The following is a 25205-nucleotide window of genomic DNA, read 5'->3' on the forward strand; positions in this document are numbered from 1 at the left end:
CTCTTCCTGACCAGTCAGTGTGGAGGGTTCTCTTCCTGACCAGTCAGTGTGGAGGGTTCTCTTCCTGATCAGTCAGTGTGGAGGGTTCTCTTCCTGACCAGTCAGTGTGGAGGGTTCTCTTCCTGACCAGTCATTGTGGAGGGTTCTCTCCCTGACTAGTCAGTGTGGAGGGTTCTCTCCCTGACCAGTCAGTGTGGAGGGTTCTCTGTAAGTATACATATTTTAATATGTAAGTATACATCATATATAAGTGTAACGAGGTGAATGAAAACAGCTGAAATGGTTGAAACAAATCAAATGATAATAACGTGAAAATAAAAAACTGAAATGACAATGACATAACATAAAACAGTTGAAATGGTTAAAAGAGCTCAAATAAAACTAAAGAATGAAGTAGTGAGAGGAGGAGGAGGAGGAGGAGGAGGAGGACCAGTGGATTTACTGCTGCTGCCTCCGGGTGTTTACGCGCAGAGGCGCACTGAGGTGCGGTTTCTCTCGGGGGGCGGCGCGTCTCGGCTGCGCTTTAACAAACAAGTGGTTGGAGCTGCTGCGTCAGTGTGTTTCACCTGCTCAGGACGACCGTTTACCGTCACCGAACGAGGACCCGTCGCCTCTGTGTTTGCCTTCGAGGCTCAGTTGGCGCTTTGTGCGGTATTTGTTCGTTACTTTGCGCAGAGACGCGGATCCGGCGGAGTTACCTGGATGAGCGCAGTTCTCACGGTGAGTCCTTACACAACATCAAGTGTCCTCTCAGTGGAGCACACACCTCACAGCCTCGCATGCCTCCTAAGAAAACTCCTTATAATAATAACATAATTATTATTAGTGGTAGTTTCAGCTCATTGAAATCGGGACTTAAATCGCCGCTGCGTTCTAAAGTTTACCATCGCTTTGCTTTGTGGAAGTGGAATTTCTGTAATGGGTTGAACTGTTGTCTGTAATGTTTTTGTTTGAGGCGTTTTTAACCTGAAACAACATTTTAATGTTCATCGTAATATAATTACTCTGTAAATGTTGGACTGGCAGAAGGAATCTGTAAACTTGGATCAGCCGATAGGGGAATGAAACATTAAATACTAGAAACCCAAACTTTCTCACAGCAGTGGAGGAGAGAGAAATCATAGATATTATAAATAAATGTTAAAAACAAGACGTCAACTGACTGATGGTATCGATATGACACTAGTCAAAAGGGTTGATGAGGCAGTTGTTCATCTGACATCAATCTATAAACGTTGATCTGCAAACTGGTGAATTCCCAAACGAAATCCAAACTGCTGAAGTCGTCCCACGAGGGAAAGCTGGAGACAGACACCAATTCAATAATTACAGGCCTGTTTCTCTACTCAGAACCTTAGAAAAACTGTTTACTCACTGATTGATAAACACGAACTGCTCTCTGAAAGCCAATGTGGAGTCAAGAGGACAGAGGTCCACCCGACTGGCATTAATCTAATAGAAGAAATGATCTCCACAGACAAAAAGAAACGTGCAGTCAGTTTGTTCATCGATCTTAAAAGAGCAACCAACAGCATGAAAATGGGGGATTTTCAATCTTCATGCTTGGACATTGTTTGTGGTGTCCCTTAGGGGTCAGTATTGGGATCACAGCTATTCTAGACATAAATGACATCTGTACAATCTCACAAATACTACACTTTGTTTAGTTTGCTGATGACAAAAATATTTTCTGTGCAGGAGAGAACTTGGAACAGCTCACGGAGGTAAACTCCTCAGAATTGAACAAATTAAAAAAAGTGGTTTGATATAAAGAATCGATCATTAAAGTTGGACAAAACGAAGTTTGTGTTGGGTGGTAATAATGAGGGGAATAGAACTTGAAAGTTATGTTAGACCACAGGATCTGCTGAATACCTCCCATTAAACATGTTCAAACCAACATGTCCAGAGGCATTTCCGTCCTCAGCAAAGCAAAATACTTCATAAACAAGGAAACAATACCTTTTCTATATCGTTCACTTATTTTGCTATAATTGAGTTGCTGCGTAGAAACTCCTGCTAATCCTCGCTCCAGACAAAAGCCACCAGAACGGTTCGTGAGGCAGACCTCCAGGACCAAAAGCCTCATTTATAAAACTCCCAGATCTGCTAGAAACAACACCCAGAAACGTTTCACTGATAGAGAGGGGGTTCTGATTCCAGGGGGAAACATTAACTTCACAACCAGGAAGTTTCCAACTCCAACGAGGAGGATGAGCACATCAGTCAGTGGAGTGAAGATTTACAATAAACTCAGCCAGGAAGTGAAACAACGTCTGAGCATGAAACTGTTTTAAAAAGATCTGTGACCTCTGAACTGTGAGGAATCCATACAGGTGACTGTAAACACGACTGTACATGTGTATTATTATTATTATTATTATTATTACTATGGTGTAGGAGTTTCTTCTTCTTCTTCTAGCAGCAGACTCAGTGAAAAATAAGTGTGTGTGCATGTGTGTGTGTGTGTGTTGCCAGATGAAATGATGATGAATGAGTGTGTTCCCCATTTACAGGAACTGTAATGGACGTATTAGACAATAAAAATCCCCTAAAATGCGGTGACATTAATTTCCCTGTGTTACTTTCTGGAGGAACTCATTGACATGAAACGTCTCTTGTAAATAATGGGACATTATTACTCGGCCGAAAAGTTGGTGTGAAATGTTTTTGAATTTGTTGAATGGATTTTCCAGAGTTAATTAGTTCATCCACAGTGAACCTTTTGTCGCCTTAAACTTTGAGACTCTATACTTTTCTGTAAGTGAGAGTCCTCATTCACACGTTGGACGTGATGAGAAAAGTCCCCTGTGTGGGAGGCATGTCGTCACCGACATGCAAAACAAAGAGGCAGAGGAAGTGTGGGCTGATCTTAAAAGAAGCTTTGCCACTGTTTAGAGATGCGAATATTAAATAATCAATATCTGTTCTCACCATTACGGCGGAAATCTGTCTGGTTGATCCTCTGCAGCTGCAGCTTTAAACCCGACACACATGGATGTCAGGAGGAAGAGGCCCAGTGATGCTGCCCTCTTCAGTCTTCTCAGCACTAAGTAGGTGAGATGACAACAAACTCACACCGGCTCTATAAGCCTGCAACCTCTCTCACTGGAGTGTGTGCAAACTGTGGTGTGTGGCTGTTCAGTGCAGCAGCAGAGATTCTCACTGTGATCAGCAGTGAGAATCGATGTGAAAGACGGGAAATACAAGGTGTGAATGTCGTCAGCTTGTGGTTCTAATCATTCCTGTGGTCACGCCAGCCATCTGAGCCGCCAGCTCAACACCCCGGAAGAGGACGATGAGACCATGAGCACGGTGCAGAGAGACGCCAGCGCCGAGCACAAGCTGGACTCCACTGCAGAGGCCTGCGTCCACCGCCTCCTCCTGCAGGACGATGCCACGTTCGCCGATTTCTCCCTGTTCAGCAGACGGAGGCTGGAGCCCAGACATGTCCACCCGGTCCCACGAAGCAGCTCCAGCTTCTGCTCGTCCCTCGCCAACCAGAGTCTGCCGGCCGGGTACGGACAGCCCACCCCGTTCCCCAGCCAGGCCAACGGCAGCGGCGGCTGGCTGCCCCCGAGCGTCTTCAGCAGCGGGTCGGGCTACCCCAGCAGCCTGCCGTCACGCCTCGGCCGGGAAGACTACGACAGCTGCCGCCGGGAGAGCTGCCTCTCCAGGCACAAGTTCCTGTCGCTGGACGGCGGCGGCAGCTCCTGCATGAGCAGCTTAGAGCAGCCGCTGTCTCTGCGCTCCAACCCGCCGTCGGCCGCGCCGCGCCACCACACGCTGTCCCCCTACGCCTGCTCGCCTCAGGGGGCCGCCTGCTGTGCTCAGTGCCCCCCCGACGCCTTCCCCCGGGGGCCGGCAGCCAACGAGCCGCCCTGGCCTCAGTACCGGCCGGACCCCGGTCCGTACTGTAAGTCCGCCTCCGTGCCCGCCACGTCGCTGCTCACGCATCAAACACCATGAAATGAACCCATGAATGGCTTTTCAGATCCAGGAGACTGCAGACCGCTCCGGGGTGGATTCACACAGATGTGAGTGTGTGACCGAGAAGCCGTCCTCACATCAGAGTGTAAGTTCCTGCTAAACGTTTGAATGTGACTGACACCGTGTGACCGCCCGCAGAGGCCAGAGCGCGCCCACCAAGGAGAAGCACCCTGCGTACAGCATGCCGCTGTCTCTGGAGCAGAGTGAGTGTCCAGCGGCCGTCCTGCACCGCCGCACGCCTCCCCCCCCCGCTGACACGCCACCTCACGCTGTCATCCCTTCTTCCTCACTGCAGGGAAGGTCTTCGTCACTTATGAGGCGGATAACGACAAACACGTCAACGAGATCATCAACTTTGTGGCGCTGCTACGACACAACGGCTTCGACACACATGTACGAGCGTGGGTTTGGTGTGTGTGTGTGTGTGTGTGTGTGTGTGTGTGTGTGTGTGTGTGTGTGTGTGTGTGTGTGTGTGTGTGACTGCTCACGTACATTCATGTTTTCCTAATTTTTCTTGGACTAGAACTTTAAAGACATTTTTATTGAGGTAAAGTGAATCTGATATCTGATATCTGCTACATGTGATTTAATTTCATGTGGCTCCATAGTAACAAATACTCTTGTGTAGTTTTTGAAGAGAGTACTTCGCTTTTATGAGACTATTTTTCAACTGCTGTACTTTCACTTGTAATCGAGTACAACGTAAACAATGCAACATCAGAAATCACTGATCACTTCGCCAGCTCCAGACTTGGAGCGGAGCCAGACGGGACTGATCAGGTTCTGCTCTGAAGCAAAGTGCAGATCTTCTGCTGGAAACCCTGCAAGAGCTCAACTTTTTGACATTTGGGTTGTTTGTGTGTTGCAGATTGATCTATTTGAACAGCAGTTCAGGAGTATCAGTACGATCGACTTCATGGAGCGGTACCTCAGTGAGGTAGGAGCCGTCGACGCTTCATGAAACCTGTTTCTCTGTTTGTGGCGTTACGTTGAATGAACCACCTGTCAGCGGGAAAATCTTAGAATCCGGCTGCTGCCCGACAGTCAGAACAACGTGGCACCCACCGGAGTCAGACACAAGACGTGTTTCAGTATCGATGCTTCATCACGAGCTTGTTTCTGTGAATGAAGTCAGTCGATGTTGAGCAGAGGAGGGACGAGGGGAAGTTCCTGCTCCAAACGAGGCGAAGCCGTGAAAATGTTCAGACTTTCACTGAGGCTGTGTGTGTTTACACATCTTGTATTGTTTTGTGTGATCCAGAAAGAGTATCTGATCATCATCATCATCAGTCCTAAGTACTACGAGACGGTGACGGCGTCGCCCGTCAGCCTGGAGAGCGACGAGCGAACCTTCAACACGGTTTACATCCACAAACAGGTCTGAGACTTAAAGCTGCTCCTTCTCAGGGCTGAAACAGCAACTCATGAAGTGTGTGTGTGTGTGTGTGTGTGTGTGTGTGTGTGTGTGTGTGCGCCACTCAGCTGCAGAATGAATTCATCCAGAATGGAAGCAAGAATTTCAGGTTCATTCCGATTCTGTTCCCCGGGGCCAAGAAGGTAGGTTTTATCCTCCGACAGGTGGAGGGAGAGAAACACTTTGAAGCTGCCGGTTCACTCACGTGTCTTCAATGACTTCACTTCTTTCTGTCCAAACGTCTCTCCAGTGTCACGTTCCCAACTGGCTGCAGAACACTCATGTCTACGGATGGCCGTGGGATCGAGACGACATCCTGCGGCGGCTGATGAGGGTGGAGAAGTACAACCCGCCTCCCGTCGGGGAGCTGCCCACCATCGTCTCCATCCCCATATAGAGAGCGGTCTGCCTGGAGCACACACACACCGGACTGTCACCCAGAGCTCAGTCTGCAGAGCGGCTGCAGGCCAGCGCCAGGACAAGCGTCTGGAACTGGAAGGAGCCGTGAGTGAAGATCCACCTTTCAGTGAACGGAGAGGTTCAACAACAGACTGTGCACCTGGCTGCAGGTGTACGAGTGCGGCTCCGAGGTCAGTGGTGTGACAACCTGATGAGAACCAGACTGAGATGCATTCCTCTTTCACCCGATCAAACTCGTCCTCATAAACATGGTTCATCCTGCTTCACTGAAACGCTCCTGAAACAATCGCAGCGCCGAGAGTTTATACTCTGATGACAAGGTGGAGCCACACACACACACACACACACACACACACACACACACACACACACACACACACACACACACACACACACACACACACACACACACACACACACACACACACACACACACACACACACACACACACACACACACACACTTTGATGAGATCTTTTCTGTAGCCTTTGTTTAAAGAATAAAAACAATTAGAGCTGATCAGTGAAGGCTGTTACATACTTGGAATCATGTGTTTTCTTCTGCTAATAAATTATATACAAATGAAATATTTTTTTCAACTATTGCTTTCGATAGAACTCCTACATCTTTGCTCCTTCTTCACATTTGAGCCCATTTAATTAATCCCCTAAGAACCAAAGAGGGAACAGAGTTTCTGTTTCAGGTGATCTGGTGGTGCAGTTTTCCAGATCATCACATTCTCACGACGTGTGTTCAGACTGAAAGTGGATGAGGTGCTCAAAAAAAGAAGGTCAACCGTATGTTGAAGTTGCTGCTTCCAGAATGCTGCGAACAGTCGTTTCCTTGTGTTGCTTATATGGTCATCTGCTGAGAACCAACAGGAAGACAAACGACGAGGCTGATGTCAAACTACAAGCACGTGACGCTGCATATGGTCCTACTTTGAGTCATTTTTCTAAATGTGACTCAAAACAATATATTTCCAGATTTAAAAAACCCCAGCATGACTGTTCTACTTCAGAGTTAGAAAACATTTTCCATGTGATTTTCTTCGCTGCCTGTAAGGTTGACTGGTGCTCGTTGTTACTAATTAAACCTGCATTATCACACGAGGTCACACACTGTGTGGGAGCCACATGCCAGCGGGTGTTTGGAAGCTGCACAGTTAATGACAGACAAGCAGAGGCCTGGACTCTGCCTGCAGGGTATGTGGGCATTTTTGTGAAACAGCGAGCTGCATTTTTGTGTTGCGTGAGAGAGTGAGCTGTGAGAACGTGAAGGTATCCCAGTGACGCTCAGCAGTTTGGGGCTCCTCGTCCCGTCGGGCTGAACGGAGAGGCAGAGAGCCTCTCTCACCTCGGGCCCCGAGGCCGAGGCAGAAAAAGCTGCAACAGGATGTTGCACGGCGATAAGGAGCTGACACCGCTGTGGTACAACTTCTCAAGAATCAGCAAACTGATACCAAAGTAGGTCATCACCACCCGCTCTGTGGTTGGAGAGAAATCACTCCGAGCATCCTGACACGCTTGAAGAAAATGTCTGCGTGTGCGGAATCGATGCAACTTCATCCTTTTCAACAGGTGAAGGAAGCGCGCCGGCGTTTCACCTGCACTTGAACCTGCAGAGTGTGTGTGTGTGTGTGTGTGTAGACCAGAGGTCTGCAACCTTTCACATCACAGTTTTGAACCCTCCCACCAAATAGTCTCCACATTCCAAACACAGGAAGATACCGCAGCTTCTAAACTTTCCTCCAGACTCACTGAAACTGGAATTTATCTCGCGTTCAGGAAGTTAAAACATTAAGACTCGCCGTTTCCTGTTGCTCTCTAATTTCTCTCCAAATCTCGCACACAGGGCAAACGTGTAAGTTGAGATTACATCAAACTATTTTCCACTCAGGCTTCTATTCTTTGGAACTGGCTGCAGTGAGGAGGAAGATATTTAGATAAAGAATGTTGGCGGTGAGGAAGACCTCGGAGTGAAGGAGGACGAGGAGGTGGTTGGAGGCAGACGAAGGAGAAGGAGGAGAAGAAGAAGGAGAAGAAGAAGAAGCCTCCTGAGCACCATCGTTGGACAGTTTACAGTTTACTCATTTGCAGTTAAAGTCATCCTGCGGGCGGATGAGATGCTTATTTTCCTGACAACCTTCAGAGATTTCAATTCTGTTCCTTTTCAAATCTTCCCGTCAGTTTAACCGATCCTGTGATTGACCTTTAACCTCCTCGGGGAGCCGGGGTCTTCCTCAGTGGTGGGCAGAAGGTTTCACCTTCCATTACCGTGTAAACGACTGTTCACCAGTAGTTTTCTGAACGAGACTGAGGAGCTCCAGACTGACGGTCGACACACGTTCAGACACAAAGCATCAGAAAAAACAAGCACAGTCCGAGTACAGTGTTTCATATATTCATCCATATATTGAAAAGTACATGAAATAATATTAATTTTAATAACATAACAAAAGAGGAAACAGAAGCTGTAATAAAAGTGGATTACAAAGTGACATTTTATGTAAATAAATCTTAGGTAACAGACAAAATCAGACAAAAGTTCAATTTTACTGAATGAAAAAAAAAAAAGAAAAACACTGAAGTGCTATTTGTTCAAAGCTACAAAATACACTTTAAGAGCAGGAAGCGTCTCTTTTTTATTTCCTTCAAGGAAAAGTACTATAAAATAAGTTACAGTACAGTGAATCTGCCGACCTTTGTTTCCGTCTTCCAGCCTTTCGGAAGCACAAACAGAAGCGACTCCTCGGGGGAGAAGAGGTTTAATGTCAAAGTCTCTTTCTGAGCTTCTGAATAGGAAACAAGCCGCCGAGCTGTCGCCGACATCGAGCGTGTGTTCATGAGAGCCGCACGGGGAAAAAAAAAAAGTCTGAGTGTGGCCTTTCCTGTATCCTGCCGAGAAAAACGACTTTGTACTTCATGAGCTCAGAAAATTCTATAAAAATACTTCATGTTTAGTCACAGATTACCGAGGAAAGTCCTCATACATCGTCGGCCGGCAGAGGAGGTATGTTGAACCTTGGTCTTGTGAAAAACGCCATCTTCTCTCTGCAAAACAGAGAAACAACTTTTCATTAGACTTATTTAACGTCGGGAACGAAAACCTTCCCGTCTCTTGAGTCGTACCCGTGAATCTGCCTTTTATTATCATGTCGGTCCATCAGCAGCGATCTGAAGTTAAAATACTTTTTCATACTATTTGGTTCAAATGTCAGAATCTGAGAAATAGAAGATTCTCCTTAATGCAAAACAACATTTTGGTATGATTAAAATGTTAAATAGATTTATATTGAATTGAGTTGAAAATGTCACAATAAGGTACAAGCCTGTGACTGAGCTCGAAAAGTTGATCATTCATTTACACTTTTGCCAGTTTAAAAGTAACTTCACACCTTTTTAATCCATCCTTCAGCACGCATTAACTGCCTTGATGGTTGTTTAGATTATTTAGATTTTCATTGTTTATACTTAGTATAACTAAACCACCAGTATCAAACCTTGAGAATCATTTAATGGGATAAAGTTCTTAATGTGTCTCCACGAGGGCAGGACGAGCGACGCTGCAGAGCTGCTCTGTATTTCAGTTTAGGTTAAAAAAAATAAATAACGCCTCGACCACAGTGTGAAGCGCAGCCCACAAGCAAACCAGGGAGAAAACAAAGAGAAAACAAAGTGTGCTAGTTTGACACTCAACTGCTTCAGTCTGACGAGAGAAGTTCAGCCGACAAGCAACACGTCACGCGACATGTTTGATAGTAGCAGCACGTGTGGAGAGTTTTCCCCAGATGAGTCTGCAGCAGCTCGTCAGGTTTGTTGCTCACAACTGAAACGGATCCAACGCGGGCGGAGAGGAGGCGACTGGTGGGCGGGTGTCACGACATTCATTATTTACTCCACTACTTGATCTGAAGGCGCGATTCTCGGCCGTCGGGGTCGTCAAAGCCGTCCCACTGTTCACAACTGTACGAGACGGTCTTTAATAGTCCTTGTTGCAGACTGTACCAGCAGAACGTCTGCCCTGCCAGAGTTCTTCAGATGGGAGACGACTTCCAAAACCCCCACATCGTTCTAACGGCGTTCACTATTGGTCGGTCAGCGTGGGTCTGAGCGGTTACCCAGTGCTGTCGAGCGGATAACTGCGTCACGTCATGCTGCGTTTCTATTGGTTCGTTATCAGACGACGTATTCGGATTCGCTGCTACGACTCCTCAATTATCAGACCCGACCTGTTAATGGTCGTGGAGTCCTGACGGACCGATTGGCCGTCTTAAAACTGCACTAAGCCCAACTGAAGACCACGGATTCTTCCACGATCTGATCTTTGGTCTCAGAGAATCAGGCGGTTTGTAGGAGCCAATGCCGGTGAGACGTGTGCGTGTTCCCTGCTGAGTCCACATCTGGACGTCGCAACGCTTCACTCCATCGCGGCCTCCACTCTGTTCACTCAGCGTGGTGATGAATACCTGAACGTCTGCACTGGGAGCGGCTCCTTGTGGCTCTGGCCTCTCATCTGCAGAACCTCTTTGGACGCTTTCCTCAGCCTCCGCTCCGCCGCCTCCTCCTGGCGCTGCTCCTGCTGACTTTGGCCGGCCTGTGGAACAGCAACAACCAGTAGAGCAGTCAGCAGCCGGCGTGTTGGAGCGAGGCGGCGTGCTGGCGCCCGGCCTCTGGCGTGCTGGCGCCCGGCCTCCGGCTCACCTGTCGCTGCGCCTCCCGCAGCAGGAGACGGAAGCGCTCGTCCCTCAGGGCCCAGTGGGGGAGCTCGGCCGGCTCCCTGCTCTGGGGCTCCTCCAGTCGCAGCTTGAGCTCTCGCAGGGCGCTCAGCTCCTCCAGCAGCTGCCTCTGGCGGGTCCGGCAGGCCTGGAGGTCCAGCTCCAGGTCCAGGGAGGTGCGGGTCGGCTGCTCGGCCAGAGAGGAGCGGTACGACTGCTGCTCAAGAGCACAAACACACAGATTGCTTTCCTTTTAATGTTTCTGTCAATCACAGTGAAATGATTTGATTAGTCAGAGAGCTGGTATTTCAATAAAAGTCAGTTGACAGAATAAAGAATCCTCGTGTTGGATCAGAGCGGCTCTTTCTTCGTACTGTTTTCAGTTGGTGGCAGATCTGGAGTGCAGGCAGACCAGTTTAGCAGGCAGACTGACTCCACTCCACTGCACTATGTGCAGAATGCGGCTTTGCATTGTGGAATAAAGAAAGGTTGTGTGTACACGGTTTGGATGGCAGCACATGTACATGTTGTTCTAGAAGCTGTAAACACAGGATCAAGCACAACAACCATTTACATCTTTCACTTTAAGTATTTGTTCAATATTCTCTGAGGAAGGCTGCAGACCCTCGGATGTCTGATCGGCCAACACATCACACTGAAGATAAACTCTGGCCTCACACACGCCTCCAATCAAAAAAACCAAACAAAAGAAAAAGTTATTTAAGATGTAACACATTTATTCCATGTTTGCACTCTGAAATATATATATATATATATACACTGTATATATATTTCAACCATGTTTAAAGTTAAACTAAAAGATCAGAACTAATGTAAGAATATATGGAAGCTATCAAAAAAATTATATTTCTTGGAAAGAGCAAAACCACACGATTTCCATCATTTATAGCTTAAAATTGTTTCTAAATGGGAAAGTTTTCTCAGTAGAGTTTGAAGAAGGTTTTTACCAGACTCTTGTCACGTCGTTCACTCTCCACTCTGCTTTTGTTTTTTACATAAAAGTTTATACAAGGTACACATGTACACACTGTGTGTGATTCATTCATCATCATTTTCATCATCGTTTTAGGTTCGTTTGGAGGAAATGACCAAATATGGTCATGTGAGGTTCAGTGTGGTTTCTCCTATTTACAGGATGTGGTCTGACTCTGGACGGTGTGTGCAGATACAGAACTGCTTTCTAACATTGTTCCGTGCAGTGATTCCCAAAAGAAAATGACATTTGTTCTGATACATTTATGTCTTGAGGAGAAAACTGCCCTCCTGACTCTACCTCACTGAAAAGGTTCTTTCATACCCAGCTCTGCACTCTGTGTTAGTGACAGTTAAACAACATCCCAACTTCTTAGAACTGATTTTGCTCAGTCTTGAGTAACGATAAAGACACTATGGCTCACCTGCTTATATCGCATTGTTCTCCTTTCCAACGTGTTTCTGACAAAAGGTGATTTCTTTGGTAGGGTGGAGCTGTCACTGTCGCTGCGATATAACTGCAGAAAAGATGTGAGCATCACTCTGGGAATTCACACTGAGATATTGAGACGTCAGTTAACTGGGTTTGGTCAAACTCACCCTGCAGACATACTGGCTGCGGGCGCCGGGTGAGAAGGTCTGAGAGCGTACGATGGTGCTCCCACGCATGAATGGGGAGGCGTGGCCCCAGCGGCCCCCCCTCTCTTTGGGCCGGACTCGCACCGGCTCTGGGAACAGGCCCTCCGTCATGGTGGCCTTCTCCACCTGCAGCCACACATCCACAGGCCCTTTAGAAGCAGGTCTTCTGCTATCGGGCAGGTTGACCACAGAAGAGTTTACCTTCACAGCAGAAAGCTTGCTGGCTGTTTGTTCACAGCGCCCCCCGGTGGTGATGCAGGTTCCTTCAGCACAGAGGCCCTCGGAGCAGGCGACTGTGAACGCTGTGCTGTTGCTGCAGCCGCTGTCCACTGACTCCGCCTGCCAACTCCTGAGAAGCACACACACCCGTCACCCAACCCGAACGCTGGCGGCACGAAGGCGCCCATCTTGAAGCTCGCACCACAAAAGTGTGTCACCTCTCAGACACGGCCTCCCCGGGCTCATCCTTCCTCTCCAGCCTCTGCAGCTCCAGCTCTGCATCCCGCGCCTCCAGGTGGACGCTGTTGGTGTTGGCAGTGGCGGCGAGAGCAGCGGCGGCGGTCCGTGACAGCGGAGTGACAGCGGCGTCCTGTGACGTCACACAGCAAAACACACTCTTCAACACTGTGATTACTGGCCCCGCCTCCCCCCGGTGTGAAAGCTGGCTCGCAAGGTGCATTCTTGTCAGTGACGTGCTTGTGCGAGCTGCAGACTGTCGGATAAACGCTGCTCAGCAACAACAGGAGGAATTGAACACTGAACCCTGGAAGTAATCCAGGTTTGTTTTCTCTCACACACACATTCTGAGTACTGTCCAACGTGTGTGTGGTCCTTTCAACACCACACATCTCTACCCAACAAATCAACTCTATTTTGTCTTTTTAGTCAAGATTTTCCATTTTTGTGTTGGAAACAGATCAATATCAGCATATGACTGAGCACAGAAATGAATTTGGCACAATTATAAAAAAACTACTAAAATGCCCTCAACTGTTTAATTTCTGTCCTGATATGGCGAAAACATTACTGGAGGATATGCAGCGGAAAGACAGACTGATCTAGATTGAGTGCAGAAGGTAAATACTGTACAGGAGCATGTTATGACTAATGTACCCAGTTTCTACCGAGATTGAATTACTCAGCTGATAACGATGACCTGCCAATTAATGAATGGTTTCACGTACAGACGAGCTTCACTGGGACACACTTAATACATGTGTGCACTTACATGCAGGCATGCAGCCGTTTAATCATCATTGAACACCTTCGATTATTGTGACATCAACTTTCAGTTTTATGGACAAATAAGTTCTGAGGGATAAACTCAGGCTGGTCAGGTGTCTGGAAGCGTTTCTTGTGCTCCTTGAACACATTTTCAGCCAGACTGTTGCTGCAGCGAAGAAATCAGGGAAGCTTCTTTTTCAGTTCTATTTGATACAGAATGATGAAATGAACTCGTTTACAGTATTTGATGTGGTATTTGACTCCAGAAACATCAAAAGTGTAAAAATCTACTTTTCATTTAATTCTACATAAACGTGTGAGCTTACCGCGGCCCTGGTCCTCGGCTCGTCGTCCTGGCCGTCATGGTGCCGGCGGTGGCCGAGGCTCTTGTGCTCGGGCTTCTGGGACTCCGTCCCGCTCATCATCTGAACTCTCAGCCAGTGGTACGCCATCTCTGCTCGCCCCTCGCAGTCCGCCAGGCTCAGCTGGGCCGTGCCCTGTGCAGACAGCTCACGTCAAAGCAGGCTCCATTCACCTGGAGGTGAACGGAGCCTGCTGCTGGGGTGGCAGAGCCGCCGCCCAGCCCGTCGCACCCACCAGCAGCTCCTCCTGCGCCTGAGGTCCCAGCGAGCAGACGGACAGCTGCAGGGCGCACACCGCCAGGGCGTTTGCAGGAACGGGAATGCGGAAGCCCTCGTTGAAGCTCAGCTGGTGCTGCGGCTCCAACGCGGTACAACAGTAGAACGCACAGGCCCGGCTGGCGTCCAGTGGAATCAGGTGCACCTTCACATACCTGAGCCACGACAAACACAGAAATGTAAACATGATCACCACGACAAACATGATGCACTGCTTGTTTTTCTTAGTAAATGCAGCGTTTGAAGCTCACCTGCAGCGAGTACAGTCAGTTACACGCTCTACTCCCATTAAAATGATGCAGGTTGTGGATGAAATGATTAAAAAATGTCAAATTAAAGGAGGGATTCACAAAAAGGTTTGTCTATAAAATAAAATGAAAACAATAAAACTGGGATATTCACAGCGATTATTAAGCTTTGTATTATTCTCAGACTGTTGGAGAAACACTCTTGTTCTTTCTTATAACGGACTCTAGTGAACTCTGCTCTTGTCTTTCACTTAATAGTTCAAAGAGCAGTAAAGTGCTTGACTGAAACGTTTGTAGTTTTATGAGTAAATAGAGATTGAAGACATCTCTATCAATCTACACCTGCTGGCCACAGCATCAGATTCAAATATGTGATCAGACATGGAAGTCCTTCCAGCAGATAAAAAGTTCAAGCTGAGTGTCACAGTGAACGACAAAGTTTAGAAAAAGTGTGCGAATCGTTCAATGGTGTGACGAGTCCTGCTTTCATTGTACGACATGCCAGCAGGGATTCTTATCACCTGGATATGAAACAGGTCAGGCTGCTGCTTGTGGTGTGAAAGTGGCTCCCAATTCCTCCTTTTAATGATTTTGGAGTAACTACGGATCATGTCCATACATTCATGAGTACAAGTCTCCACGTTGTGTCACACAGCAAACAAACTGGTTTTCTAACGTACAGTCGAGTTCACCAGTCACCCGATCTCAGCCCAACGTGCTGATTTACATGAAGGATGTGCAGCAGCCGTGTGGCGCCGTCATGTTACCAAGAAACAAACTCTCAGGACTGTTCTCGTGAATTTACTGATAAATCCATGAATCGCTGTGAAGGAAAAATGAGCTCCAGAAGGGAGCATCTGATGTTTTGGTTTAAAGGTTTAAAAGTTTACTACAGTGGAAATAATTAATGAGCATCATTCAAAACATAAATTCAAGTGGCGTCTGGCCAATAGAGGGCGCCAGTGAGTTCTGGTTTGTTCTGTGTCTTTCTACCAGATGTTGAGATGAAGACAACAAGCAGTGAGTCTCTGATTATCAACTCTGTCACGTCTCTTTTAATTTACGTTTGAGAAGAGAAATTTGTCTGAAAAGCTGCAGGTCAGGTTCAACTTCCTCCAGTATAGTTATTTTTAAATGCACACAAACACAAATGTGTTCAGAATGTTGCGAACGCGTCCAGGTTTGTTAATGTTTATAAATGTTTAGATGTGATCATATTTATTAAAGAAGCAGTTTATTTTGCTTTTGTTTTTTTTAGGTACAATTCTAAAATTCTAAAATGCTTTGAAAGATTAAATGATGTGTTGTTTGAAAATATCCCTGATAAAACTTTTGTTTTCCCATAAACTCAGACTAACTTGTCATTTCCAGTAAACCAGCATCCAAACACATTCATTTTAAGATAAGATATCCCTTTATTTATCTCGCATGTGGAGAAATTTTCTAAAAAGGACGAATGAAGCTTCTGCTTGTTTTTGTTTTTTGTTGTTTTTTTTGTCGTTTGTTTTTATAAAAACTCCTAGTAATATATTATTGAAAGTTGTTCCATTAGTTGGGCCGAGGTGGCCTCGAGGTTAGAGAAGCGGACTTGGGAATCCCCCGTGTCACCACTGAGGGTCCCTGAGCATGACCCCCGACCCCCATCAGCTCTCTGGAGCGTCGTAATGTGGCTGCGCCTCTGCACACTAGAAATACAAGTCAATGCGGAAAACAAAAAGGAATTTCCCCAAGGGGATCCATAAAGTATGACTAGTTAGTTAGTTATCATTTAGTTAAAAGGACAAACAAAGTAAAGACACTTTTCCAAAACCACAGTAAGCCGACCGTACTCACACTTTGAAGCCGTCCCTCACAATTGACCTGTTCAGATTCTTAAGCTGTAACAGATGCAGTCGTAGCGACTGAGAGCCGGACTCCCACCTGAGAGGAGGAAAAGCAAAGAGCTGATACAGAGCGAACACACAGAGCTGCTGACAGAGAGTGAGCCCGCCACCCACTCGCACGCTGCACTTTACAGTTTACTCACAGCAGTCCCAGCTGGATCTGGGTGGGCTCGCCTGCAGGCGTCAGCTCTTTCATGTACGACATCTCGTCAAACTCCTCCGGCCTGTTGGTGAGACGACGAAACAGATTCTTCAGCCATTCAAACAGCAGCAGGTCAGTAAACACTCGTGATCAACATCTTAAGACCTGTTAGAAAAATGCAAGGATTTGCATTTTGCACTGATGGACCTGAAAAAGGTTCCGAGAAGAGCTTCAATATGCAAAAACAAGAAACAAGAGCAAGAGCAAGAGAGTTTGAGCAGGCTATTTATTGAAAACAACAACTTTAGTGGAATAGGTTGTTCATCAGCTGATCAAAGGTTTAAGACCACAGCCTTTAATCTGTACAGAAATGTTGATTCCATTCATTTTCTGTCAAGTGGTCACACTGTTAACACCTCCTGAGGCAAAAAGTCTCACCGTCTTTGAATGTTTTAGGATTGTTGAGCTGCATAAGCAAGGACTCACAACGTGCCATGGCTGCTGAGGTTGGAGGCAGTCATCACCGAGTCCTTTTTTAACACTTTAGTTTCTGTTTTTAGGGGGTTTTCTGTTGCGTTTTCCAGCTGGTCTTAAACTTCTGATCAGCTGATGAACAGCCTATGTCAGTTAAATTGCTATTTTCAATACTTTGCCTGCTCAAAATGCTTTGTCTCCTGCTCCCAGTTCTTCTTTGTGCAGATTGAAGCTCTACTGAAAACTTTTTTTAAGATTCAACAGTGAAAATGAAAATTCTTGGAATTTTGTAACTGGTCTCAAGATTTTGATAAGGTGTGTGTGTGTGTGTGTGTGTGTGTGTGTGTGTGTGTGTGTGTGTGTGTGTGTGTCACTGTGCACATAGCTGTGTACTGTTTCACACCAGCTGAGCTGTCTGCACTGCGACAGACAAAACAAGACAACAGCTGAGATAAAGTACCAACATCCAGACAGCAGCAGACCTCCAACACGGACATGCACACTGAGTTCGTTCAGGATCGATGACCCACTTCTTTTTGACTTCAGTGAAATAATAACAGCTGTACTGAGGACAACAGCTTAATGATGTGAATGCAACAATGCTAAAGCTCCAGCTGGCGGAGTGAGCAGGACAGAGACAGACAGAAGTTTAATTTTCCACCACAAAATTATCGACTTACACAACAAAGACTACAATATATAATGCAGTTTAAATAATTATAACTGCATCCATAACTTTATAATAGCAATTATAAATCTCTGTTTATCAACAGTAAGAATACACTGCAAATAACAGCAAGAATTTAGGATGAATCAGAATTAGTTACTCTATTTACACTTTTCTTCTTTGTTAAAAGCATTTCAATCCTCCCCCCTCGAAACAGAGACACAAATACTTCAATCATCGTTAATAGTGGTTTTACTTTTAGGTGCTGCAGTTTTCTCCTCTGGCTGTAGGAGGCGTACTCTCACCTTCTGCCCCAGGCCTCGAACACGCCACTGTCAGTGGCCAATGCGTCTTCAGAGACCCCGGCTGAGACTCTCCGGGCTCGTCTGCCACTTCTGTTGGCGCTGTTCCCCCTCAGAGTTACTCCTACAGAGGAAGAGTTCATTCTCAGAGATCATCGCCTCCGTTTTGTTTAGAATTTGATTTTCTTATTTTAAAGAGAAGTCCCAGAGAAAGGCCAAAACTCCATGACTTGCCTGTGGAAGTGAAAGGCGCCTGAGCCCCGCTGTCTCTGTGCAGCTTGTTATCCAGCAGATGGGCGGCGGCGGGGCTGACCGTGTCCTCGCCGCTCAGCAAGGCGGTGTGCGACAGGGTCTGCGACTGAGCCCGCAGCCCCTCCAGCAGGCCGCGGCCCGCCTGCTCCATGTACTCCTCCGTCATCTGCGTCAGGGGGCAGTCTTGCGGGGCGGAGTGATACGGCGTGTCCATGGGAGAGCTGGGCGGCGACAGGGAGGAGAGCGAGGACCGGGAGGAGAGCGAGGCCAGGGACTGCGGGGTGTCGTGGGAGCGCTTGGCTTTGCTTTGATTCAGGGGGTCTGGGGTGAACATGGAGCAGTCTCTTGACGCGGTCTCCGTGGGGAGCAGGTAGCGGAGGTGGGCGTCCAGCTGCTCTCCGGCCCCGTCGTGGCGCTCGTACTGTGGAAGGCCGTAGATGTCGCTGAAGCTGATGGAGCTGAGCGAGCCCCGGCTGGACGCCAGCGAGCCGCGGCTGGAGGCCAGAGACCCGCGGCTGCTGCTGGACGACACGGTCAGAGAGCTGGCCGACAGGCTGCGGGCCAAGCAGAGGGAGACGGGTGAGAAAGGAAACCAGAATAACGGAACCTTGTGAACAGTTGTAACCTGCTGCACCTTTTCAGCTGGGAGTGAAGGTAGGTGGTGACGCGAGTTGCTTCCTCCAGTTGCCTCAGCAGAGCGTTCCTCTTCTCTTGTTGCAGGATCCTGCCGGGAAATACACAGATTTACCTACATAGATTATACAAATTGCTTTTATGACCACTTCACTATCCATGTGTCCTACAACTGAGACATAAGAAAGTCACATCATAAAGCTCAACATGTTGTTTCTGCTGTGACGAAGCGTCCTAATGTCCATGGCAGGTGAAAACAGACACTATTTTTCTCGCTGGAGGTGAAAAGATGTTTGTTATTTCTAAATATTTCTAACTTTCTGTCTTGTTCTTTAAACAGTTTGGTATTTAAATATAATTCATCGTCATGTTTCTTGTATTTTACCTTTGTTTTTAATGTCGGATGTAATTTTAAAGTATGTTCTTGTGAAGCACTTCATATTGCCTCGTGTCGGAGCGGCGCTAAAAACATTCTGTGTGTTAGGATTCCTTCGTCATATTGGTTTATCTTTAGTAAATCATACAATTCTGCAGTCTAATGACTTGATCAATCTGATGCTATTTCATGTGTGAGGAGAGCCAAATACTTTGAGAATGTTGCAGTAATTATGTACCTTCAATAAAGTATAAACATTTTGCAACACTTACATGTGTTTGTAAAAAACATGTACAGTATAAATACATACTCGAATGTAATTAGTAATCAATATAATTTACCAACATTCTCTTTATTCTATGCTTCTCATTAGAATAGATATTAGAAGTGTGGTATCGCTTCCCAAATCCAACGTTTAGCTCCAACTTGCTTTCAGCATCCTCACCTCTGATTGGCCCCCTGGCTCTGGGAACTGTGGGCCCTCTGCACCTCCTCCTCCAGCCTGGAGCGCTCCTCCTCCAGCTGCAGCAGCGTCTCTGGCGAGTGCTGCTGCTTACTGATCAGGATGATCTCCTGCAGGAGAGCCTCCTTCTCGCGCAGGAGCTGCATGAAGTCGCGGTCCCGGTCGGCCTCGGCCCGCCCCGACCAGCTTTCACTGTCCAGCTGTGCCAGCTGGTGCTGGATGCTCTGCACCCTGAGAGAGCAACGGGGGGGGGGGGAAGAGAAGGTTTGCTCACACCTCACCATCTCAAGCAGGACACAGCTGACAGGTTTACGGGCGCACAGCGTGCCCGCTTGCTCGTGAACATTTGTTTACAGAAACTTTGCTTGAGCCAAATGTGCTTGGCTGTTGTACACGAGAGCAAACAGCACAGAGCTTACATGACATGATCGAGAATGGATTACGCACGCACGCACGCACACTTCAGTCGCTTGATAATCATTCATATTCTGCACGTTTGTCATATTTCAGTCTTTTTGAAACAAATAAGTAGGATACACTCCTGAAGTATTATTTAAACTAAAACATTTAGCCATCCTACGATGGCAACTTTCCTCCTTTTTTTTTGTAAATAATGATTTAAAGTATTCAGGTCTGATTTAACCTGTTAGTGCACCGGTCGGTCTCTATTCACTAGTAACAGTTGGACTTGCACTGACAGGCTGTTCTCAAAACTGGAAGAGCCAGATGAACTCTGGCAGTGAACAGCTGGAATCGAGTAATTACTGCTGAGGACAGTTTTATCAGGTTTTATGTGACCTTTTGTGGCGAAGTAAAGAAGTTTCCATTGAGTAAATATTTCTACATCTCTGCAGAGTTTTCTAATCTAATGTTTGATATAACCTGTTATCTTTATTTTCATTTCAATTGTCTCCTAATATTCCTCACATTCATACTGCAGTACTCTGTCTCCACTGACCAACAGTTATGCTTTTATTTTATTTTCATGGTCGCATTTCTTTGCAATTATTGATTGTGTTGCTAATTTTGAAAAAGATGAATGTTTCACCGAAAGCAAGCCACAATATTACATGGACATGTAAAAGAGCACAACCTTGTGTAAATTAGAGGTAATTTTAAATTATTATTCTCGTCCTGATAAAGATAGTTTTATGTCACACATCAGAATAAAACTACTTCAGTGTTTTCAGGAACTTTCTTTCACTCATGGTTAAATGATTATCCAGACTATTGGGTTCATGTATTGGTCAGAAGGTAAACGACAGGCTTCACTCAATATTTCATTGAATTTATTGAAATATGAAGATTTAGTCACAAAGATGTTGGCTTACATTAGTGAATGAAGCTTTAAGAAAACTAGGGATTGTAACGTTACGTCTCATCGCACTTTACAAGAAAACAAATGGAAAATTCCTTTACTCTGTGACGGTATTCAAATACATTTGGGATTGTGACTCTAACAATAGTGTCAATGTATTTTCAATTTCTTTTTAGTGGCTTTTACCCGTCACTTATGGTGGAGAAAGAAGCATACGGGAAGAAGCATGAAAAACATGAGGATGTTGTAGGTGCTAATGAGCACATTGATAAATATTTCCAATCCGAGTAGGGGAAGGTGTGTTTGTGTCATCACAACACACACACACACAATCAGTTATAGCTGATACATGAATTAGGTATCACAAAAATAAGATACTTAGAAAGCTTTTCTCTTTGGTTTGTATCTGAAGTTCTTTCATAAGTGACTCCACACAAGACCTGCTGAACGATTGATGAAACATGCAGCACTAATGTTTACAACACCATGGGACAGTCCGAGCCACACAGGACTGCATGTCTGAACCCAGCACACACCACATGCTTCAAATATAACAGCAGCATTCAAGGCGTGTATGTATGTGCGTGTGTGTTGAGCTGTAACTACCTGATGCCGCAGTAGCCAGAGAACTCACAGGTGTATATCACCCAGATGTTTGTTCACAGTTTAAATGGGATCTTGGGGTGAGTTCTCAGCTTGATGGAATAACTGTGTTTATGTGTGCTGGATTTCAAACCGAATGACTCAGTGACAGAGCATGCAAGTTTCCACAGGTCTCCCTTCTCCCTCCCTCCCTCCCTCCCTGATGTCATGGTTGGCATTGATGTTGCCAAGTCGCCACAGCAACACGATTCTGGCTTTAAAAAAAAAAGTGTGTGCAAGGATCCAGTATAATCACAAGGAGACAGACGTTGCAGCAGTTTTTATCACAGCGCAGCTCCTCATCACCGACTGCTAGACGATTCATGCAAACATCACCACGCAGCGCCGCGATGTACCTGTCTCAAACTCGTACACACCTTCTCCCGCCGTAAAGGTGAAGGAATTTCAGCCTCTATCTGATGTTGATTCTGCCAGCGTATAATTTAGCATGTGTGAAAGCATGTGCAAGGATATATTTAACCGACCTTGTGTGTATTAAACCACCTTGTGGACGAGTGGGGTGTAAGTGTGGAGGCAGGGCGGTGCGCTGAGAGCACAAAGGCAGCACACAGTCAGCGGCTGTGGCGCGGCCGGGCAAGAATGTGACCACCCAGCTCATTCTACTGGCCAGACATCGCTCAGCGGCCACTGGGAGCAAATACTATTCAGAACACATCCTCCTACTCCGCGGCTGCACAACGCACAGAGCCTGGGGACCGAGAGGGGAGGGCCGGCGGGGACTCGTGAATCAGAGCTGCACGCTGGTGTGTCACACACTGCGATGACTGACAAACAGAAAACTGCAGGACACACTTACTTTTTCTTGGCTTCCTCATACTGCCAGTTGAGTTTCACTTTGTCGACCAGATGTGAGGAATCTTGGGAGGCGTACTGAGTGTGGAGGGGAAAGGAAATCAAACATCGCAGATTGCAAAAACACCTCTGATCGGACGATGAGTGTTTGCAAACAGGAGAAGGGAGTTGAAGTCATCATTTGAGCTTCTGATTGTGGTTTGCAGGAGAGAACAGAGACGCCTCCTCACCTCTCCAAGGATGTCCGTCTGACAGCCAGTGTCGCAGTACTGCTGTGGATTGCACGAGTCACCCGCAGTTCCAGTGCTGTTCACCACTTCGCTGGCCGAGTCGCAGATCGACAAGCTGCTTTGGAAGTTAGCCGTCAGCTTAGCAAGGCTCTGAATGGAAAAAAGGAAACCACAGACAGTAAAACGTGTCTCAGAACAGAGATCAACATCTAATGTTGTTAAACAGAAAACCCAGTGAAATCCATTAATTTCACAACAGCAGACTGTGAAATGTAACTTTGAGGTTTTGACGACATCAAAAACGATGCGCAGCCACACAACCCTGAAGAATAAACTGGGATTAAGTCTGGAACCGCCTCTTTACAAGGTGGTTCCAGTGAATCACCCCCATGGAGGAGGCTGTGGGTGATTCAGACGTCTGGAGGTCTGCTTTATTCAAACACAAGGAGAAGCAGGGGAACAGTAGGCACTAACTAACACTAGAGGTCAGTATCGAATGCACCTACAAAGCCAACAGGCTGAGGGCAGGAAGAAGAAAAAGCCCAAACAAATGAGAGACAAGGGGTACCTGGATAAGGTCCTGCCTCTCCTTCTCGCCGGTGCTGATGGCCTTCTTGATGCTGCGCAGCTCGTTGAAGATGGCCTGAGCCTCATCCAACTTGTAGTTTGTTTGACTGCAGGACATCTTCCTGTCGATCCTGGATGGAAAAGTTAACATGTGATGAAAGTCGTTCCTCTGTGAACTTCAAACATAAAACATTCTCATATCCATCAATTCATTGCAATTTCTTCAGAACTAAATCAAGAAATTATAAAACCATCATACATATCAAGACATTTTGTGGTGTTATTACGGCCAGCTTTTATGATCCCCTCATTTTTATTTCTGAAATCTAAGCAACAAGTCCAAGTAAAAAAGAATTACAACAACTGTGGACCTCAGACATGGTACAGTATACTTTTAATTTGCTTCTATCATGTGAAAGTGGGGTTCTTCAGTACCTTTGTGAAATATTCCATCTCCAGACAGCTGGTTTGGACGCTTTTATTTGTGACCAAAATCTAACTTATGTAGGATATAATTGTAACTGGCACAGTGCAGTCTGACAGGTAAACTATTACTATTACTATAGGTAAACTACAGGTAAACTCTCACCCCCCCTCCTGAAGTAGATGCACTTAATAATATAACAACAACTTCTTTAAATTTTGTTCCCAAATTTGAATGTCACTTGGCTTCAAATGAATATAAACTAGTGTATCTTGGGCCTTATCAGTTGGTGACAATACTTATATAAGCTTATATATATATACATATATACTGATGTTTGACTTTTCTGAAAACCTCACTTTTGTCTATTTTGGGCTTCCATTGGTCTCTTTATTAAAACGGAATAAATTGTTTTTAATTCAACCTAAATGTAATCATCCAGATGGAGGAAACTACATGCATGATGTACAATCCTTTTCTCTAATTCTATGATCTCGGCCCAACCAGAACTGCAGACAGTCTCCAGCTCTGAGCCTGGTTCTGCAGGTTTCTTCCTGTTGAAAAAGAACAATCCCTTTCCACCGTCTTCTCTACCTTCTCATGTGGAATTGTTATTTTTTTTTTTAAATCTCTGTAAAAGAGCCTTGAAATGACTGTGTTGTATTTGCTGCTATATAAATAAAATTCAATTGAATGCTCTGATATCACCGAATGTTTATGTGTGTAATCACATCATGTACACATCCAGTGATATACAGAGGACACAAAAATCCAGCGAAAAACAGTCATTTGATCTTTCGTGTACCAACAAACAACTTTGAGGACAAGCAGGTCAGTCAAAAAGAAAGTTACTGAAAAATCAGATGAACATCTGAAGAATTTCTGTGTGGGAGCGAACATGAACGAGTCAAGTGTTTTTCTTCATTTTTTTCTAAAGCTGTGGTCAGTTATGAAATACTGAATCCGCATGTGACCGGCGAGTGAGCATGCTAATTTCTGTTCGACTCCAGATTCACGTTTTCTCTCAGACTCTCCCTGATGTTAACAGGTGAAATCCGCCCGTATCAAAGAATTTAAACTCAGAATGAAAATAAAAAGGAAAAAAGAAGGGGAAAAAAAAGGGGTGGGGGGGGGGGGGGGGGGGGGTGACTTCATGCATGGCCAGGTAAATTCTCTGGTATTCTTGGGTGGGTGTGTATGTGTGGTGGGGGGTTGGTCCGGGTGGTTAGGAGGCATGGTGCCTCCTCCGTCAGTGGGCCTGGCACGTGGCCTCCCCTCTCACCACAGCTCGCTTCCTTCACTCTCCTTCAACAGCAGGTACTGTTCATCCACCAGACCCTGCCTCTTCCTCCCAAAACAAGGCCTGCTTTGTTCCCCCCCCCACCCCATTGGCAGGGCCGGGGAGTTTATAAGTTTATATGCCTAGCAAGAAGAAAATAGAGGGGGTACTACCCACAACCCTTAGAATGTACTGAAGCCCCCGCCCACCAGTCATCATCAACACCAGCCTGTGTGCTGGTGTAGGAGCCAGGAAGTTTGGCTTTTCAAAGTTACGCTGGGCTCGTTGCTGAATATGGCCTGTGCAGCTCCTCGAAATTCATTAAGATAAAGTGCAAAAGGGATGAGTTGGAAAAGATACGTGTCCAAAAGAGATAAACCATAAACTCCTGCATTCTTTGAGTGACGATTAGGAGGAGCAGGAGGAGGCGGGTTCAATGGAGGAAACATGTTTGTT

General features: G+C 46.2%; 2 protein-coding genes across 2 annotated transcripts in view; one reads left to right on the forward strand and one right to left on the reverse strand.

Moving 5' to 3' along the window:
- The first annotated feature begins 536 nt into the window (after nt 1-536).
- traf3ip2l (TRAF3 interacting protein 2-like) lies at nt 537-5938 on the forward strand. The gene is made up of 10 exons (XM_080473956.1): nt 537-720; nt 2972-3053; nt 3261-3916; nt 3995-4037; nt 4129-4193; nt 4286-4383; nt 4859-4927; nt 5252-5368; nt 5473-5547; nt 5655-5938. Exons 2-10 carry the CDS (start codon nt 2995-2997, stop codon nt 5799-5801), a joined length of 1329 nt encoding a protein of 442 aa, XP_080330082.1. The 5' UTR covers nt 537-720; nt 2972-2994; the 3' UTR covers nt 5802-5938.
- A 2274-nt stretch (nt 5939-8212) lies between these two features.
- Nucleotides 8213-25205, reverse strand: part of wwc3 (WWC family member 3) — a 44450-nt gene continuing 27457 nt past the window's right edge. Inside the window, exons 6-23 of the mRNA XM_080473955.1 lie at nt 23048-23177; nt 22480-22629; nt 22254-22327; nt 19459-19707; nt 18639-18728; nt 17987-18558; nt 17756-17876; nt 16311-16391; nt 16118-16204; nt 13996-14191; nt 13725-13895; nt 12612-12763; nt 12376-12523; nt 12136-12300; nt 11961-12053; nt 10529-10759; nt 10294-10421; nt 8213-8878 (exon numbers count right to left, since the gene is read on the reverse strand). Coding sequence (XP_080330081.1) covers nt 8812-8878; nt 10294-10421; nt 10529-10759; nt 11961-12053; nt 12136-12300; nt 12376-12523; nt 12612-12763; nt 13725-13895; nt 13996-14191; nt 16118-16204; nt 16311-16391; nt 17756-17876; nt 17987-18558; nt 18639-18728; nt 19459-19707; nt 22254-22327; nt 22480-22629; nt 23048-23177 — 2905 coding nt within the window. The 3' untranslated portion in view covers nt 8213-8811. The remainder of the gene's footprint in view (nt 8879-10293; nt 10422-10528; nt 10760-11960; nt 12054-12135; nt 12301-12375; nt 12524-12611; nt 12764-13724; nt 13896-13995; nt 14192-16117; nt 16205-16310; nt 16392-17755; nt 17877-17986; nt 18559-18638; nt 18729-19458; nt 19708-22253; nt 22328-22479; nt 22630-23047; nt 23178-25205) is intronic.

This window comes from Lipophrys pholis, assembly GCF_963383615.2.
Source record: "Lipophrys pholis genome assembly, chromosome: 10".
Classification (NCBI taxonomy): domain Eukaryota; kingdom Metazoa; phylum Chordata; class Actinopteri; order Blenniiformes; family Blenniidae; genus Lipophrys; species Lipophrys pholis.

Excerpts from the sequence above, each read along its gene's own strand:
- traf3ip2l (XM_080473956.1), top strand. The coding sequence starts at position 2,995 with ATGGATGTCAGGAGGAAGAGGCCCAGTGATGCTGCCCTCTTCAGTCTT. Across the intron at positions 4,928-5,251 it reads TGGAGCGGTACCTCAGTGAG|AAAGAGTATCTGATCATCAT; the intron begins GTAGGAGCCGTC and ends TGTGTGATCCAG. Across the intron at positions 5,369-5,472 it reads CGGTTTACATCCACAAACAG|CTGCAGAATGAATTCATCCA; the intron begins GTCTGAGACTTA and ends TGCGCCACTCAG.